The sequence below is a fragment of the Thermomyces lanuginosus genome (genome assembly GCF_041956635.1).
Source record: "Thermomyces lanuginosus strain ATCC 200065 unplaced genomic scaffold VTN49scaffold_27, whole genome shotgun sequence".
Lineage (NCBI taxonomy): Eukaryota > Fungi > Ascomycota > Eurotiomycetes > Eurotiales > Trichocomaceae > Thermomyces > Thermomyces lanuginosus.
The window spans coordinates 1,192,353-1,208,443 of NW_027192361.1; the positions used below are offsets into that span (position 1 = coordinate 1,192,353).

Below are 16,091 nucleotides of genomic sequence, written 5' to 3' on the forward strand. Positions count from 1 at the left end.
AAAAAAAAAAAAGAAAAAGATGACAACAATGAAAAAAAGAGCTGGACTCGCGGGGAATCGAACCCCGGACCTCCCCGATGCGAACGGGAAATTATACCACTAAACCACAAGCCCATCTCATTCGCAGTGATTTGTCAACTTGCAAAATTGATTTATATTCCTTAACGAAGGCTTGCTACTTTTTTTTAACAATGACCACAATGCTTCCAAACCGCAGTCCCGCTGGTGACATCAGCGACACACCCACATGTCTTCATGTCCATAGAGATCGATTGGCAGACCGCCACGTCTGGTCCGGACGGTGAGCAGCTGGCCGAGCGCATCCGCGCCTTCATTCACGATCGATTCCAGCAGGTACCTCTGCCGCGATTCATCCGGTCGGTGCAGGTGCATTCCTTTGACTTTGGGCGTGTCGCGCCGGAGCTGGAGATTAAGGATATCTGTGATCCGTTTGCGGACTTTTACGAGGAGGATAACGACGACGATGACGATGACGAGGAGGATGAGAATGATGGTCAGTCCGAATCAAGCCCGTCACCGTCGGACGTGCACGACCGCCTCGGCCGGCGCTATAGTACAAGACACAGAGATGATCGAGAGTTGAATCACCCGCTCCCCTTTGGTCTTGCAGAGCATGCGCAGATTGCTCGGTCCGGCTCTCCTGCGATTCCCGGCGGCACGTCCAATGTCGGATACCATCACCTCATGCTTGGCGGGTTGTCTGGGACGCAGACACCACTGGCGGCCGCCGTCGCGGGAGCGTCATCGTTCCCCGGCCGATTCCCACCAGGACCCTCAGACGCGCGGCGCATGTCGTCCCCGACGGAAGAAATCCCTCCTGCAATAAATCCCGAAGCCGAGGAGCACAGTTCGCCGTCGCGACCGTCGACGGCAAACACCAACCCGTCCGGACTCTCCCACGGCCAGAGCGCTGCCAGTGACCCAACAACAACAACGGGATCCGGCGGCGAGCCTACTACTACTACTACTTCTACCTTCAACAAAAACGCCCCCGATCCTGCGCCATCACCACCGCCTCCTCACCCTCGTCCCCGCCATTCCACCCGCGAGCAACAGCGGCCCGAGGACTTTCAAGTCCTCTGCCACGTGAAATACGCCGGCGACATCAAGCTCTCCCTCACCGCGGAGATTCTCCTCGACTACCCGATGCCGAGCTTCGTCGGCCTACCGCTCAAACTCAACATCACGGGCATGACTTTTGACGGCGTCGCGGTGGTTGCGTATATCCGGCGGCGATGGCATTTGTGTTTCTTGTCGCCGGAGGATGCCGATGCTTTGTTAGGATCCGATCATCAGAATAAGGAAGGGGAGGGGGAAGGGAGCGGTGGTCAGACGGCGCAGTCCCAGCGTCGCTACGGGAGCAACAGTCTCCTGCAGCATATCAGGGTCGAGAGCGAGATTGGCCGGAAGGAGAATGGGAAGCAGGTTCTTAAGAACGTGGGTAAGGTGGAGCGGTTTGTGCTGGAGCAGGTTAGGCGTATATTTGAGGATGAGTTGGTGTATCCGAGTTATTGGACTTTCTTGACATGAATTATAATTATGTGTGTACGGGGTATATAGAATTGGGTATGATAGTAGCGACCCATCTGCTCCTGCGTTCCTCGTATGTTGTCCGTCAAAAAAGCAATGATACACAGGTCCTGTCCTATCGATACAACACATGACATTCCGGCGCGAATTTTCAGCACATCAATTGAGCCGAAAACTCATGACTTGCACCCTGGAAATGAGACGAAGATGGATGTATTCACCGATCCTTCTTCGGCGTTCCATCCTCCGGCGCCACCTTATTCCCCAACTCATGGTACTCCCTCTGCAGGCCTTCGACCTGCTTCTTCAGCACCGCCATATCCCGATCCTTGGCCTCGAGCTCCTTCTTCAGCCGCGCCACCTCGTCCTTGTCTCCACCCTCGGCAACCTGCTGCCGCAGCAGCTTCACTTTATCCTCCAGGCGCAGCACCTCGAGTATCATGATGTACGTACGGTTCAGGATCAACGACAAGAACAACGTGAAGCCGCACAGGTACATGTTGCGCTGGGAGTAGAAGCGGCGGGCCTGGACCTCCATGCGCTCGGCGCCGAGGGCGGCGGCGGCTCTGCTATTGATGTTAGTTAGGACTGGTCTGCATATCTAAGGAATGGGCGTTTTGGCTGACCCTCCGCCAACGGCATCCTTGCCGTAAGATGCAATCTCAAGCTGGACTCGGTACACGCGGTTCACGCTGTCGATGAAGAGGATGAGAATGAAGATGAATGTGATCTGCCATTGTATATTTATTAGCGGTGTACAAATGACAGGGGGACGTGATTTCTGTACCTTCAAGCCATACTGCAGTTTTGCTATCGCAGGACTCTCCGAGATGAAAGTGAAGAGCTTCCGTCGCCAGGTCGAGGGCAGCGGAACGATGAGGCCGAGGAAGACAATCATCTCCAGCATGAGGAGAACAAAAACCTGAATAAAATCAGCAACTTAGAGCTCAATCCCTGGCCTATGGGTGCGTACAAGAGTGTAGTAGAGCGTCATTTTGGCTGCTGTTGTGTGTCGTCGACACGCGAAGCAGACTTAGGAAAAGTTCAACTGTCAACAAACACGCGTCAGATGGATGAAAAGAAGATTCAACGGAGGGAGGAGGGAGGACTTGCAGTCAAGAAGTTTAAGATATTTTCAAAAGGAGGAAAATAAGACACCGACAGGAAAACCTGGTGAGGTGTCCTTTTTTGATGTTCCAATTTATCGACGATTGCAGCCTGCACGTTTGCAAGTTACAACTTGGTCAAAGACGTCATCTGGAGCTACTGGTGGCACGTGATTTACTTCCTAGTGCGCTCTGCCAACTGGCATAACAATTGAAGAGCAGGTCTATGTAAAGAGTACGATTCATCACATCATATATATTCTATCCTTGCGTCTCGATTTCATACGCATTACTCTTATGCTTCGGCTCGAAGCGGAAATCTTTATGGGCCGGACCCAAGAACATCTCCGTAATCTTGATCCAGTCCTTGTAGTTGTCACTGCCCAGCAACGTCTCCAGCTCATTCCGCCCTCGCCACGCCGGCGGCCGATCCTGGATTCTCGGCGGAAGGTACTCAAGGATGCCCACAGGCACATAGCGGTACGCAAAGCTTAGCCATTCGAGCAGGAACCGTCGGGTGGTGCCAACACCGTGCTCGTCCGAACCCCAGGCGTCGAGTCCGTAGCGGGCAAACTTCTCCACCAGCGCCAGCCGCTCTGACGCGGACTTGTCTAGGTATTGACCAGCCTGAATCTCCTCGAAGATCCACGGCTTGATAAGCGCGCCCCGGGCGATCATCACGCTGTCCACGTTGGCGTTTTGGATGTGGTCGTTGTAGTCTTCGTGGCTGAAGCAGTCGCCGTTGCCGATGAAAAAGATCTTGCCTCCGTTCGGCAGCGTCCGCGGGTCGGGCTCGCGAATGGTGTCCACCACGTCTTCGGCTTGTTGGCGGAGATTCTTTACCAGTGTGGCGCATTCGGAAATGTACCCCCAGTCTGCGCTCTTGGTGTACCGCTGCTGTCGGGTGCGGCCGTGGAGCGTTATCGCAGCAACGCCCGGCGGGCCTAGGCCTAGCTCGGTCGCCTCATAGCCCCCGAGCGTGAGACGCTCTGCAATCTTCAACGCAGTCGGGCTCCCGTCCTTGGTGCCTGTGCGGATTTTTACCGTAATAGGAATTTCGTTTGAGACAGTATTCATCCCGCGAACGATCTTTTCCAATTTTGATGGGTGATCGAGAAGTGCAGAGCCGGCCCCTTCGCGGTAAACTAGGTCAATGGGGCAGCCGCAGTTGAGGTCAATCACCCGGAGATTGGGCGTGAGATTTGCCATGACTTCGGTAGCTTTCACGGCCACCCATGGCTTGTTGGCGGCAATCTGTGCGCCAAACCGGAAATCCCTCGAGTTGTCATAACCCTTGACAATTTCTGTCGCCCGCGACGAGACAGTTGGTGGTCTCATTTCTGACTCGTGCGCCTTCATCAAAGCCCACTCTGGCTTATGGCCCTGAATCAACGGCAGACTCATCGCCATCTCGGAGTAAGTAAACTGTGCCCCGAGATCTGTACAAAGACGACGGAAAGGCAGGTTACCCTGCGTCGTCAACGGAGCGAGTACTGGCGTTTCCGGTCCGAAGTATATCTTCCTCTTTTCAGATGGCAACAAAGGTGTTTCCAAATATGTAGCCCGGTGTTCCTCTCTCTTTTCCTTTTCATCCGCTTGCTGGTCTTCTTGTTTTTGGCCTTCCTGTTGGGCCTTGCGCTGATTTTGTAGGTCCTCGAACTGCTTCGAGGTCTTCTCCAGCCAGTTCACGTATGCATCCGCTTTTGGAGTTGTTGTCTTTTTCTTCGCAAGCGCTTGTTTGTCCTCGGTCGAGACAGAGTTAACAATCCCCTCGTCGTTTGCCATTGGAAATTTCGGTTTTGTCTTTTCTTTCCGCTCCTCATCTTCAACGAGCACTAGCTCCTTCCTCCCATCCGGAGTCTCGCGCTCTGTCATATGTGACGACACAAACCGACATCTCCAGCCGGACGGGCAGGTGCCCCGGACCTCCCACACCGGACATACGCCGTTGAACGTCTTCAGATCCTCTCGCTTGTATTCCTTGAGGTACTTGCGCAGGTCATGCTCAAACCTGCAGCCGTCACCAAAGGGACATTCTTCGGGCGAAAACTCAGGCCGAAGCATCCGTGTCCCGCATAGCACTTTCTCATCCTGTGACTTGCCGAACTTGCGGTGCGTGTTCATTCCACTGCTCTTTGGCCGCTTTTTGAGTTTTTGCTGCTCTTGGTGAGTCGATGCTTCTGCCGAGTCATCGTCCGGTGTTGTTTGCGACGGTTCGGCCGAAAAGGTCACCAGGAACCTGCGACGTGGTTAGCAATGAGAAACGAAATATTCTACTTGGTAGATCTCGTACTCTTTCTTGATGGGCGCAACACCCTTCACTCGCGGTGGAACATCAGCACCCTTGTTTTCGCCATCCTTGGACGCTTCATCCAGCTTTGTCTTTTTGCTGGGCGGCTCTTCGGTCGCGTCTGGCGAGCTTCTGCGATCCAAGCCTATGTGGCTCGAGTTTGAGCCGTTTAATTGCGGCGCCGTTTCCGACTCCATGGCCGCTGCGTGGTCAAGAAACAAGGGCGCCAACTGAAGGTCGCGATGTACCTTGACGTCAGCTAAATCAAAGCCGTGCCCGCTGCCGTCTGAACCTTGCGACCAACAGCAATGCGCACGGGAAGCCGATCTATCTTGCCGATTCAACGATGCAATCAGATTTTCGATTTTTTGCGGTGGCCAATCAGCATGCCACCCGCAAATGTTTGCAGTGTTTGCCTTTTAAAGCTGTGGGTCTCTCATCCACATCACTGATTGGCTCTTCTTGGCTTGGCTCCATTGAATACCATGCGCGCCTCTTACATAAGACACCTAGCCGCGTTTGGCCGCGATCGGCGTGATAAGAAGCCGTGCAGGAACAGTCGAAGGCTTCGAGAAGCAAAGAAGCTTTTGCGCTATGGCGGAACGCCAGACCCGGCTGCCGACACGTGCCGGGGACCGGAGGAGAACAGCGGAAGGGGAGGAGTTTGCCCGAGAGCCCATTGTACGGTGTGTCGGTCTGCCGGAGGCCAGCTGATTTGCGGGATTGATGCTCGCTCGTTTTCGCATTCTGGCGGTCAGGGTTGGAGGGGATGGGCAAAGGTTTCCAATGACTCGTCGAGCGTCTCGCGCCAGAAACATATCGAACGTTGCAGAGGAGATTTTTAGTTTTTAGATCGTTGCAAGTCGGGTGAAAGGACACACGAGCAGAATCCCGCCGACTGGTCAAGTACTACTAAAGACCGTACTGAGTACTTGTCTTCGCGAGCATACATATCAACAATTCTACAGCCACACGAAGAGGATCTCCAATGTAATCGAAGAATGATATTGCCACGTTCAGTCTTGCCATCACCCCTGGTAAGTTGGACCTGTCAACAATTCCACACACAGGCTTATTGTGCAGTTGCTTGATTTTCTTTTCAAGGTATGCACTAAATAGACCAATCACCATTTAGATCCACTCGGTCGACCCAGAGCGTCGGATGGCAACGGCGCTAAAGGTAAACGGCGAATCACGTGGCATATGGAGCAATTCGGCCAATGGAAATTCGGAAAACCCAAGGTTGAATCTCGGCATTGCCGATGATTGGACAAGAATTGCATTCAGACTGGTAAATTATCCGAAAGGAGTAAAGCCGAGTTAGGCGGTCACACGCCGAGCGCCCGGTCTAAGCACCCTTGTCACTAGTGGGAAGTACCCACCCGACTAGGAAATGATTAGTGATCATAACGCGTCCAATGCTGGGAAGCTGCAGGCCAATTTAGGATCGCATTGCCTGATTCCCTTGCTCCCCCGTTCAATGCAGAAGCAGGAGTGCTCATCCAGGCAATTCGACCTGCATTGGGCAAGGAGAATGACAATCCTGGAATGCAACCTGCCCCCTTCGTCTCCAAACCTGCTTGCTTGGAGGCAATTCCGGCGGAGACGGGGTTACCGCGGGTTGGATATCTGTTAACTCCAGCCTTTTCCCGATTGGTGCAAGCGCGTTACCAGCATTACCGCTTGTTACGATGGTTATGCACTTGGGTCTTACAAAGTCACTGGTCTCTGGACACGATCAGCCCATCCATTCTATCCTCGACAATGGAAAGCAATCTATTGTAGAGGCTGACATACCGCCAGCTGCGCAAGCTGAGAGATGAAAGCTGACGTCTCGTGTCTCTCATCCGGCAGATCCGCGCGCCCTGCCTCTGCACCTCGAAGTTTCGCGAATTAACTTAACCTTACCGTGCAGTGCCGGGCCGAGTAGCGGGTGTAGTATATTACGAAGCGATTACCAATTACCTTGGAACAGTTAAACCCCATTGACCCGTCCCAGCAAAGGGAGTCCCTCTTCTCCGCCAGAAATTATTATTATTTCCTAGATCGCCATTTGATCTACAGAATTAATTGTTCTTGAGTTATTGTGCATTTGTAGTGCTCTGTATCCCATCCCGGAGGATCGCAGACGCGCTTTTTCTTTATCATCCAGATCCTCCTCTATTCTGCGGCATCCCGAGCGTGTCGGTTAATGCAGCGTTGGCGCGATTCGCCTAGAATCACTTCCAACCGCTGTCGGCGACTCCTCTGTCTCTCATTCTGAGGTCATCGACTCCTCAGTCCAATCGCTCTCGAAGCGGACAGTAACCCTGTCCCTGCTGCATCTTCCCGGCCTCCAGACATCGCGAGGGTTGACTGGATCCGCTCCAGTCTGATGCAGGAGACGAGAGGCTCGCAAACACCCCCTCTGATCTACTCTCCCTCCTCCAGCGACCACGATCATCCATCTACCCGGGAGTCCACTCCCATCCGGACCCCCGTTGGATTTGACACCGTCTCTGTTCGTCGACAGCCCCTAAGCTCCAGGGACTCCGGCAAACCGGGAGACGCAGGTAGTCACGCCGGCCATCGCGACGCCCGCCTGCTGGACCCCGACATTCACAGCGACAGCAACAGCAACAACATTGATCATATCGTCATCGACGACGACGACATCCCTCTTTTCTCGTCTCCCAAGTCGCACAAAATGACCGGCCAGGCGGCACCCATCGACATTGCCACCCGCTCGACCTCGGTGTCTCCACCCGCTCAGCAGGCGTCGAACCTGACGTCCGCACTGCAAAAGGCCGCAAACAGTGAGCGCCACGACGTTCCGATTACCACCGCGGCAAATCCCAGCACGACTTACAAAACCACACCGGGCCGAAAGGACTCGCTCAGCACAAGCATGGCTCAATGGGGAAATGGCAGTAAGCCAATCAGTGTCACGGGATCCAATCGGGAGAAACCACGACGCGAATCCCTGGCAGGCAGTCTTGTGGGAGGCATGAGCTGGGGCGGTATTTCAGTCGGGAGTTGGATTCGAGATGAGTTCGTAACCCCCTCGCGTTAACCCCCCTTCCTGGCACATACCTTTCCCGATTTTTTTGCACCTACCCTACTCTTGACGCTTCATTCCGGGCGCATGTATCCCTGTCGTGGAACCGAGCGATCCCCCTAGCGAGAGACTCATCATGCTGACTTTGTGACCCTAGTATCATTATGACTGGCACGTCGCCCTTCACAGGGTTCCAGTCGCCCTCTTTCCACTCATCCTCTTATCTGCCGAAACTGGAGGCCAATTTCATGCGCGATTTCAACTGCTGCGGCGTGACGCTGCCGACGCTGCATGACCTACTGCAGCATTATGAGGAGGCCCATGCTCAAAAATCCCCCCAACCCGGCCACCGTTCGAGCCAGGCGGACAGCCGGGCGGCCGCGATAGCGGCTGCGACCATGGCCCAACAACAGGGTCAACAGTCGGGTCATGATCGTGGCATGCAGTCTCACCGGGCTGGAAATGGTCAGTCAAAGTATCATCCCGGCCAGCAACACGGTCAGATGGATTCTTCCAACGCCTACAATTCGTCGCACCACAGCATGGATATGGACACTATCGACGACATGGAGTTGGATGACGCGATGGGAGTAACAGATTCCTCGTCGCATATGTACTCATCGCAATTACACGGACAACCCTTTGGCTCGCAGAACCAACGGGGTTTGCAGCTCAATCTTAGCATGCTTCCATCGCACCAGGCACTTAGAGGGTCGCAACCTGGAACCCCTGTGGGCAATGGCCAGAATGTGCTGCAAAATAACCCCACCGTCTCGTCGGTCAATACGCCGACGCTGACGTCGAACCCGCTTCAGGCACAGTTCCGCAACACTCCTGAGTCCTCGGGACCAGGGACCCCTGCAGAGCTGGATGAAAAGGTCATTGGTGGCTTCAGCGAATTGTCGATGCACGGAAACGGCTTTCCTGGTGGGCAGTTGTCCGCGTTTGGCGGCAGCAACGATATGGTCAATCTTTGCATCGACGAGCCGGCAAAGCGACTGTTCAGCCCGAGCGGTGGAACTGGAAATGCCACGTCTCAGGCTCACATCAAATTGGGGAACTCTCAATATGGGCCCAACAGTGAAATCGCGCGCCGGATACGAGAGCAACAACTGCGTGCCGGTGTTCCAGATACTACAGGGTTACTTCCTCACGAAGAACCCCGGCCGTATCGGTGCCCCGTCATCGGCTGTGAGAAGGCATACAAGAATCAGAATGGTCTCAAGTATCACAAAGCGGTAAGTCGCTGTGTCTGATTGAATCGGTCAGCCACCACTAACAGAATCTTGTAGCATGGTCACAACAATCAGCAACTGCACGAGAACGGCGATGGTACGTTCTCCATCGTCGACCCTGAGACCTCGGCACCGTATCCGGGGACACTCGGGATGGAGAAAGAAAAGCCGTATCGATGCGAAGTGTGCGGAAAACGATACAAGAATCTGAATGGATTGAAATACCACAGAGCGCATTCGCCGCCGTGCAATCCCGAGTTATTTGCCGCTCGCAATGCTGCTGTGGGCGGTGTTATGCACGGACAAAACATCAATGTTGCCGGAGTTGGCCTTCCGGGTATTGGCGAGGAAGGAATGATGTAAACCTGGACGTGGGATACAGCCTCTGGTGCTGCGGCATGATCCAGATGATCTGGCCGCGTTCGATGTCGAATTATTCCGTACTCTCACCAGTTACATGTCAAACTTCCGTGCTCGAAAGACTCGCTGCAGCCGCTGGACGGCGCCCCAGGTCCTCTCAAGCCACAACTGGTTGCCACCACATCACGCATCGCTGAAATGAAACATCTCCTACTCTCTTCTACTCTAACTCTCTACAAAAGCAATGATTTCATGCCATGTGTGACGAAACTTGGCGGAATATATCATGTCGAACCACGATGCGACGACGAAAAGAATGCATTTTTCACGGGCTTGCTATCGGAGCATACTTTATCTGGTCCCCTCTGGGAAGGATGATAATAGACGGCGCTAAAATCCTTCCTGGTTAGAATGAATACAGGAAGAACCTGGGCGGTCTCTGTCTATCATGTTCTTTTCTAGTTTTGTCGTTTTTGCTGTTTTTCTTGCTTGGAATCGGGCATGGCAGGAAAGGACACGGCGAAAAAACGGAGAGTGAGAAGGCCAAGAAAAAGAAAAAAAAAAGTTTCGAAAAACTGGGAGTTACTATTGCGTTTCTGTTCTGTCGTATTTTTCAGCGTGTTTGATGTTTTGATTTGATGTACGAGTTTTCTGTGTTTATAGACCCCTGGCTGCTGTTGCTTATGTTTCTCCTCCCTCATGATTCTCAAGTTCAGGCAACATATGGAGTACGATTTATCATCAGATGCACACAGGGACAGGGGGTTCTCAATTCCTGGCGTTAAGTTGTTGCTGAAGTGTTTAGGCTTTTGCTACTTTTTTTTGCTTTGATACCTGGTATTTTGAGTGGCTCTCCGATTGTTCAATGCAAGATGTTGTTCGAGAGATTTGAGCAATGAATGTAGTGTCATCAACCCTAAGCTCCAGCTGGAGGTCGCCCGAAAGGGGGATGTTTCTATATATCACGTGATACCATTATACGTACTACAAAACGGAGGCGGTGTGAGTGGAAGATACTTTTCTGCCGACCGAAAATCTAGACCGCCTTCAATAATGGGGAAATTTTTCTGCTTGATATTATCTCCAGGATGAAGAGGTCTCTGAACGGCGAGAAAAGCCCGCTATTACACTTTTCAGTTCGATATTCTCTCTTCTCTCTATGGGATTGATATATTGAGGAGCGGGTCTTTCTTTCCTGGTGTGATTTAGAACTCTAGAGAACGGGAGCGTTTTATCGGCTACAAGTCATGGCACCCGGCCGACCTCGCGAAGAGGACGATTTCATTCTGACGCTGTCGGACAACGACGATGTCGCAATTGAGGATGATATCGTTGACGAAGAGGAGGAATCCGTCTCAGTGAAATTTTCCAAGAAGCGGAAACGTGACCAAACGGAGAAGCCAAATCGAAAAGCCAAAAAGCAGAAACAATCCGCGACGCAACAACAACAACAAAAAGGAAAGAAGAAGGCGGTGGATAGCTCTGATGCGGAGGAAGATGACGATGAAGAGCAAGAACAAGGAGAGGACGACGGCGCACTCAACTCGGATTTTGAATTCGATATTGGAGGGAATGCCGCGCAAGGGGTGATTGAGGATTTTGATGGGTGGGGTGTTGATGATGGGAAACGAAACGGGGTGACTGCGAAGGGGAGTAATAAGAAGGGGGTGGATATCGATGAGATTATTGCTCGGCGGAAGGCAAGGAAGGAAGAGGAAGAAAAGAGAAAGAAGAAGAAGAAGAAGAAGCCAGAGTCGGGGTCAGACGATGATGAGGAAGAGGAGGATGGTGGTTACAGTGAAGAAGGAGAGGATGCTGCGAGTGATGGCAGCGATGAAGATGGTGAGGAGCAGGAGAATGAGGATGTTCCTAACTTGAGTGACGACGAGCTGCTTGCCCCCGATGGATTTGGAATGGGCGCTGGCAGCGAAAATGAGGAGTCTGAAGAAGAAGAGGATGAAGGTAGCGAGAAGTCCGATGGTGAGGCTTCCGGCGGTAATGATGACGATGACGAGTCTGTCGCATCCGGGGTCCCTCACCCGCTGGATGAGGCATCAGATGAGGAAGAGTCTGAAAAAGAAGATGCCGAGGAATTGGCGAAGCAAAAAGCCTTCTTCGCTCCGGAAGAGGAGGAGACTGATAAGAAGGGCAAGTCGAAAAAGAAGTCCGACGACACAGGCAAAGATTCATTCCAAAACTACAATCTGTCACGCCCAATCCTGCGAGGCCTTGCGGCCGTTGGCTTTACCACACCGACGCCTATCCAACGTAAGACGATTCCTGTGGCGCTTATGGGCAAGGACATCGTCGGCGGCGCAGTGACGGGCTCGGGTAAGACCGCCGCGTTCGTCATTCCCATTCTGGAGCGCCTTCTCTACCGGCCACGCAAGGTTCCAACCAGCCGTGTCGCCATCCTGGTGCCCACCCGAGAACTCGCCGTACAGTGTTACAACGTCGCCACAAAGCTAGCCACTTACACCGACATCACCTTTTGCCAGCTGGTCGGTGGGTTCAGCCTGCGGGAGCAGGAGAACATACTCAAGAAACGTCCGGACGTGATAATTGCCACTCCGGGTCGTTTCATCGACCACATGCGGAACTCCGCCAGCTTTACGGTTGATACGCTGGAGATTCTGGTCCTTGATGAAGCGGACCGCATGTTGGACGATGGGTTCGCCGACGAGCTGGACGAGATCCTGAAGACGATCCCCAAGTCGCGCCAGACGATGCTCTTTTCTGCGACAATGACCAGTTCGGTCGATCGGTTGATCCGCGTGGGCCTCAACCGGCCAGTCCGGTTGATGGTCGATGCGCAGAAACAGACGGTCAGCACGCTGACTCAGGAGTTTGTCCGGCTGCGACCTGGACGGGAGAATAAGCGACTCGGGTATCTCATACACTTGTGTCAGGAGGTCTACAAAAACCGGGTCATTGTGTTCTTCCGTCAAAAGAAAGAGACGCATCGGGTGCGGATTGTTTTTGGACTGTTTGGGCTTAAAGCTGCGGAACTTCATGGCAGCATGACCCAAGAACAGGTTTGTTCTCCTAGAGCTGCTGGAGTAAAGTTCTATATTGACTAACGATTCGACCAGCGTATCAGAGCAGTCGAGGACTTCCGCGATGGCCGAGTGGATTTCCTATTGGCCACCGATGTTGCCTCCCGCGGTCTCGATATCAAGGGCGTCGAAACCGTCATCAACTACGAAGCTCCTCAAAAACATGAAATCTACCTTCATCGAGTCGGTCGTACGGCACGAGCAGGGCGATCCGGTCGTGCATGCACGATCGCCGCCGAGCCCGACCGCAAGGTCGTCAAAGCCGCCGTGAAAACCGGCAAGGCGCAAGGGGCCAAGATCGTCAGCCGCGTCGTGGATCCCAAAATTGTGGATCAACTCTGCGAGAAAATCGAAGGCATGCAAGGCGAAATTGACGAGATCCTCGAGGAAGAAAAGGCCGAGAAGGAGCTTGCCCAGGTCGAGATGCAGGTAACCAAGGGGGAGAACTTGATCAAGCACGAAAAGGAAATCATGTCTCGGCCGAAGCGGACTTGGTTCGAAAGCGAGCGAGAGAAGCAAGAGGCCAAGAAACGGGGCCTGATGGAGCTCAATGGGCCGGAGTCCGTGCTGAAGAAGGAGAAGCGCAAGCTTAGTCACAAGCAGAAAAAGCGGCTGGATGATACCCGGCAGCGGAAGGAAGGCAAAATCTGGAAGAAGGGCAAGAAAGAGCGCGAGGGGGGCGCTGGTAGTACGAAGCTATCGAAGAAGGCCAAAGCGAAAGCGAAGAAGACAGGGCGGAAATGATTTGGAGCTTGTCATTGAGGTTGTATTCTATGGAGCATGTACATGACTACATGTCCTAGGGCGGTTCTCACTATCGCCGATAATGGATAAGGGTGGATTTTGCATGTTTGTATCCGGGGATGAGAGGTTTTGCCGTAATTGGTCAATAATTAGTGGAGAATCCCAGCTTCATTGAAAATCCGTTGAAGCTAACCATATCCGGCTTAGTCTCAGCAAAGATTTGCGTCCGATTTGCCTCCGAATCTTGAAATTTCAACCGGGGCCCCTCAGCCAAAGGAGGGAAAAAAAATTGTATGACGGTGGAACTGCACGTCAGACTTGGAGACACCGATTGGTGACTCATGGTCGTTGGCATTTTGGATTTTACAGTTATAGGGCGCGTCTGCTGACTCGGACGATACCTTTAAAGACCAGGTTCTGTCTTTGATCGAGTCACTGGATTCAAAACTTTTAGTTGTACCTGCCATCTTATAGCCGCCGGGTTGAGTCATAGTACTCCGCTCAATCGAACCCTTCACCATGCCGATGTAAGCAGTCTCAGTCAGAATGGACACCGGATAGTCTGTTCTAACTCATCTTTAGGCTCAAGGATCCCTCGAAAAAATATAAGCGCTTCAAACCGCTGCATCTGCCGGACCGACAATGGCCGAACAAGACCATTGACAAGCCCCCGCGATGGCTGGCCACTGATCTACGAGATGGCAATCAGAGTCTGGCTGATCCGATGGTAGGGCGCCTTCAAGGTAATCTAAGAAGAACGGTCACTGATCAAAACAGGATGGCGACCAAAAATGGAAGTACTTCCAGATGCTCGTTAAGCTCGGGTACAAGGAAATCGAAGTGTCCTTCCCGTCGGCATCGCAAACCGATTTCGACTTCACACGCCGCCTGATCGAGACACCTGGGGCGGTGCCGGACGATGTCTGGCTACAAGTGCTGTCCCCTTGCCGAGAGGACCTGATCCGGCGGACGGTGGACTCGCTCAAGGGCGCAAAGAAGGCAATTCTCCACCTGTACCTGGCGACGAGCGACTGCTTCCGTCGCATCGTGTTCGGCATGACCAAGGAGCAGACGATAGAGCGGGCAGTGAAATGCACAGAGTACGCGCGGTCCATTACTAAGGACGACCCGTCGACGGCGGGCACGGAATGGCAGTTTGAGTTCTCGCCTGAGACCTTCTCAGACACAGACCCAGACTATGTGATTCAAGTCTGCGAGGCGGTCAAGAAGGCCTGGGGCCCGACAGAGGAACATCCGATGATTTTCAACCTGCCCGCAACGGTGGAGATGACGACGCCGAACGTCTACGCCGACCAGGTCGAGTACTTTTGCCGGAACATGTCGGACCGCAAGACGTTTGCGGTGTCTCTGCACCCGCATAACGACCGCGGGTGTGCCGTCGCGGCAGCAGAGCTGGCGCAGATGGCAGGCGCGGACCGGGTCGAGGGTACCCTGTTCGGCAACGGCGAGCGGACAGGTAACGTGGATCTGGTGACCCTGGCGCTGAACCTGTACACACAAGGCATCCACCCGGGGATAGACTTCTCGGACCTGAACTCGGTGATCAAGGTCGTCGAGGAGAGCAACAAGATCCCCGTCAACGAGCGGTGGCCCTACGGCGGGCAGCTGGTGGTGTGCGCATTCAGCGGCAGCCACCAGGACGCGATCAAGAAGGGCTTCATGGCGCGGGAAGCGGCCGGTCTCGGGCCGGAGGACCCATGGGAGATCCCTTACCTGCCGCTGGACCCCCAGGACATTGGTCGGACATACGAGGCCGTCATCCGAGTCAACTCGCAGAGTGGCAAAGGCGGCGCATCTTGGGTTATCCTCAAGACCCTCGAGCTGGACCTGCCGCGCGGCCTGCAGATCGAGTTCAGCAAGATCGTGCAGCGGGAGACAGAGCGTCTCAACAGGGAACTCCGGCAGAGCGAGATCGTCGCTCTGTTCGAAAACGCCTACCACCTCAAGAGCAACCCGCGCTGCACGCTTGTCGATTACAACATCACTACAGAGCGTCCCGCGGGCGATACCGCGACATCGCCTCCCACTAGTAACGGCGACCTGACAAGAGTCGAGCCCGGCCACGTGCCCAGCACGCAGCACCTCAAGCGGCGGTTCACGGGAATCATCGAGATCGACGGCATCCAGCACGCGATCACGGGCGTCGGCAACGGCGCCATCTCGTCGCTTGCCCACGCGCTCTCCACCTTGGGTATTGACCTCGACGTCCAGGATTACAAGGAGCACTCCGTCGGCAAGGGCCGTGATGTCCGCGCCGCGACGTACATCCAATGCTCTGCCGCGGGAAGCAGCGACTTGGTCTGGGGTGTTGGCATCCACCAAGATGTTGTCCAGGCCAGTTTGGCTGCGCTGTTGAGTGCGGCTAGTTCGGTACGCCCCTTCTTTTGCCGTCTACTAACACTTAAAAGAGACATCAAGTTGCTAACATAGTGTTTTTCAGTTCCTCACATCCCGCGCAGGCTCCCCCGTCCCTTTCCGACCAGTTCGGTCGAATACCTTCACCGATGAAGACCTGGAGCGTCTTCAACAACTGACCAATGGAGACGTTGTAGCGAATAGTGTAAAGAAGCAAAGGGAGCAGATTGAGAAGTTGGAGGAGGAGGTGCGGAAACTCTAAAATTCTTTTACATGGAAAGGGGAAAAGTTTTTTATATCACCTTTCTATCGTGTTGATACTCGATCTCTCTTCTC

General features: G+C 53.7%; 7 protein-coding genes and 1 non-coding gene across 8 annotated transcripts; 4 read left to right on the forward strand and 4 right to left on the reverse strand.

Annotated features, from left to right (window-relative positions):
• Nucleotides 1-42: 42 nt before the first annotated feature.
• On the reverse strand, nt 43-114 carry VTN49DRAFT_t37. Its single transcript has one exon. It is a non-coding gene; the product is annotated as a tRNA-Ala (tRNA).
• Nucleotides 115-255: 141 nt separating this feature from the next.
• VTN49DRAFT_2681 (uncharacterized protein) lies at nt 256-1,551 on the forward strand (the record flags this gene model as incomplete). The annotated part of the gene is made up of 1 exon (XM_069410433.1): nt 256-1,551. The coding sequence occupies one exon, from the start codon at nt 256-258 to the stop codon at nt 1,549-1,551; it is 1,296 nt and encodes a 431-aa protein (XP_069269239.1).
• Nucleotides 1,552-1,768: 217 nt separating this feature from the next.
• Nucleotides 1,769-2,545, reverse strand: VTN49DRAFT_2682 (uncharacterized protein; the record flags this gene model as incomplete). The annotated part of the gene is made up of 4 exons (XM_069410434.1): nt 1,769-2,117; nt 2,178-2,281; nt 2,339-2,473; nt 2,525-2,545. The coding sequence occupies 4 exons, from the start codon at nt 2,543-2,545 to the stop codon at nt 1,769-1,771; spliced, it is 609 nt and encodes a 202-aa protein (XP_069269240.1).
• Nucleotides 2,546-2,918: 373 nt separating this feature from the next.
• On the reverse strand, nt 2,919-5,144 carry VTN49DRAFT_2683 (uncharacterized protein; the record flags this gene model as incomplete). The annotated part of the gene is made up of 2 exons (XM_069410435.1): nt 2,919-4,896; nt 4,951-5,144. 2 exons carry the CDS (start codon nt 5,142-5,144, stop codon nt 2,919-2,921), a joined length of 2,172 nt encoding a protein of 723 aa, XP_069269241.1.
• Nucleotides 5,145-7,321: 2,177 nt separating this feature from the next.
• Nucleotides 7,322-9,582, forward strand: VTN49DRAFT_2684 (uncharacterized protein; the record flags this gene model as incomplete). The annotated part of the gene is made up of 3 exons (XM_069410436.1): nt 7,322-7,977; nt 8,142-9,222; nt 9,277-9,582. 3 exons carry the CDS (start codon nt 7,322-7,324, stop codon nt 9,580-9,582), a joined length of 2,043 nt encoding a protein of 680 aa, XP_069269242.1.
• A 455-nt stretch (nt 9,583-10,037) lies between these two features.
• On the reverse strand, nt 10,038-10,280 carry VTN49DRAFT_2685 (uncharacterized protein; the record flags this gene model as incomplete). Its single annotated transcript, XM_069410437.1, has 1 exon — nt 10,038-10,280. One exon carries the CDS (start codon nt 10,278-10,280, stop codon nt 10,038-10,040), a length of 243 nt encoding a protein of 80 aa, XP_069269243.1.
• A 546-nt stretch (nt 10,281-10,826) lies between these two features.
• Nucleotides 10,827-13,379, forward strand: VTN49DRAFT_2686 (uncharacterized protein; the record flags this gene model as incomplete). The annotated part of the gene is made up of 2 exons (XM_069410438.1): nt 10,827-12,614; nt 12,672-13,379. 2 exons carry the CDS (start codon nt 10,827-10,829, stop codon nt 13,377-13,379), a joined length of 2,496 nt encoding a protein of 831 aa, XP_069269244.1.
• A 519-nt stretch (nt 13,380-13,898) lies between these two features.
• Nucleotides 13,899-16,017, forward strand: VTN49DRAFT_2687 (uncharacterized protein; the record flags this gene model as incomplete). Its single annotated transcript, XM_069410439.1, has 4 exons — nt 13,899-13,906; nt 13,962-14,106; nt 14,157-15,770; nt 15,841-16,017. The coding sequence occupies 4 exons, from the start codon at nt 13,899-13,901 to the stop codon at nt 16,015-16,017; spliced, it is 1,944 nt and encodes a 647-aa protein (XP_069269245.1).
• Nucleotides 16,018-16,091: the final 74 nt, after the last annotated feature.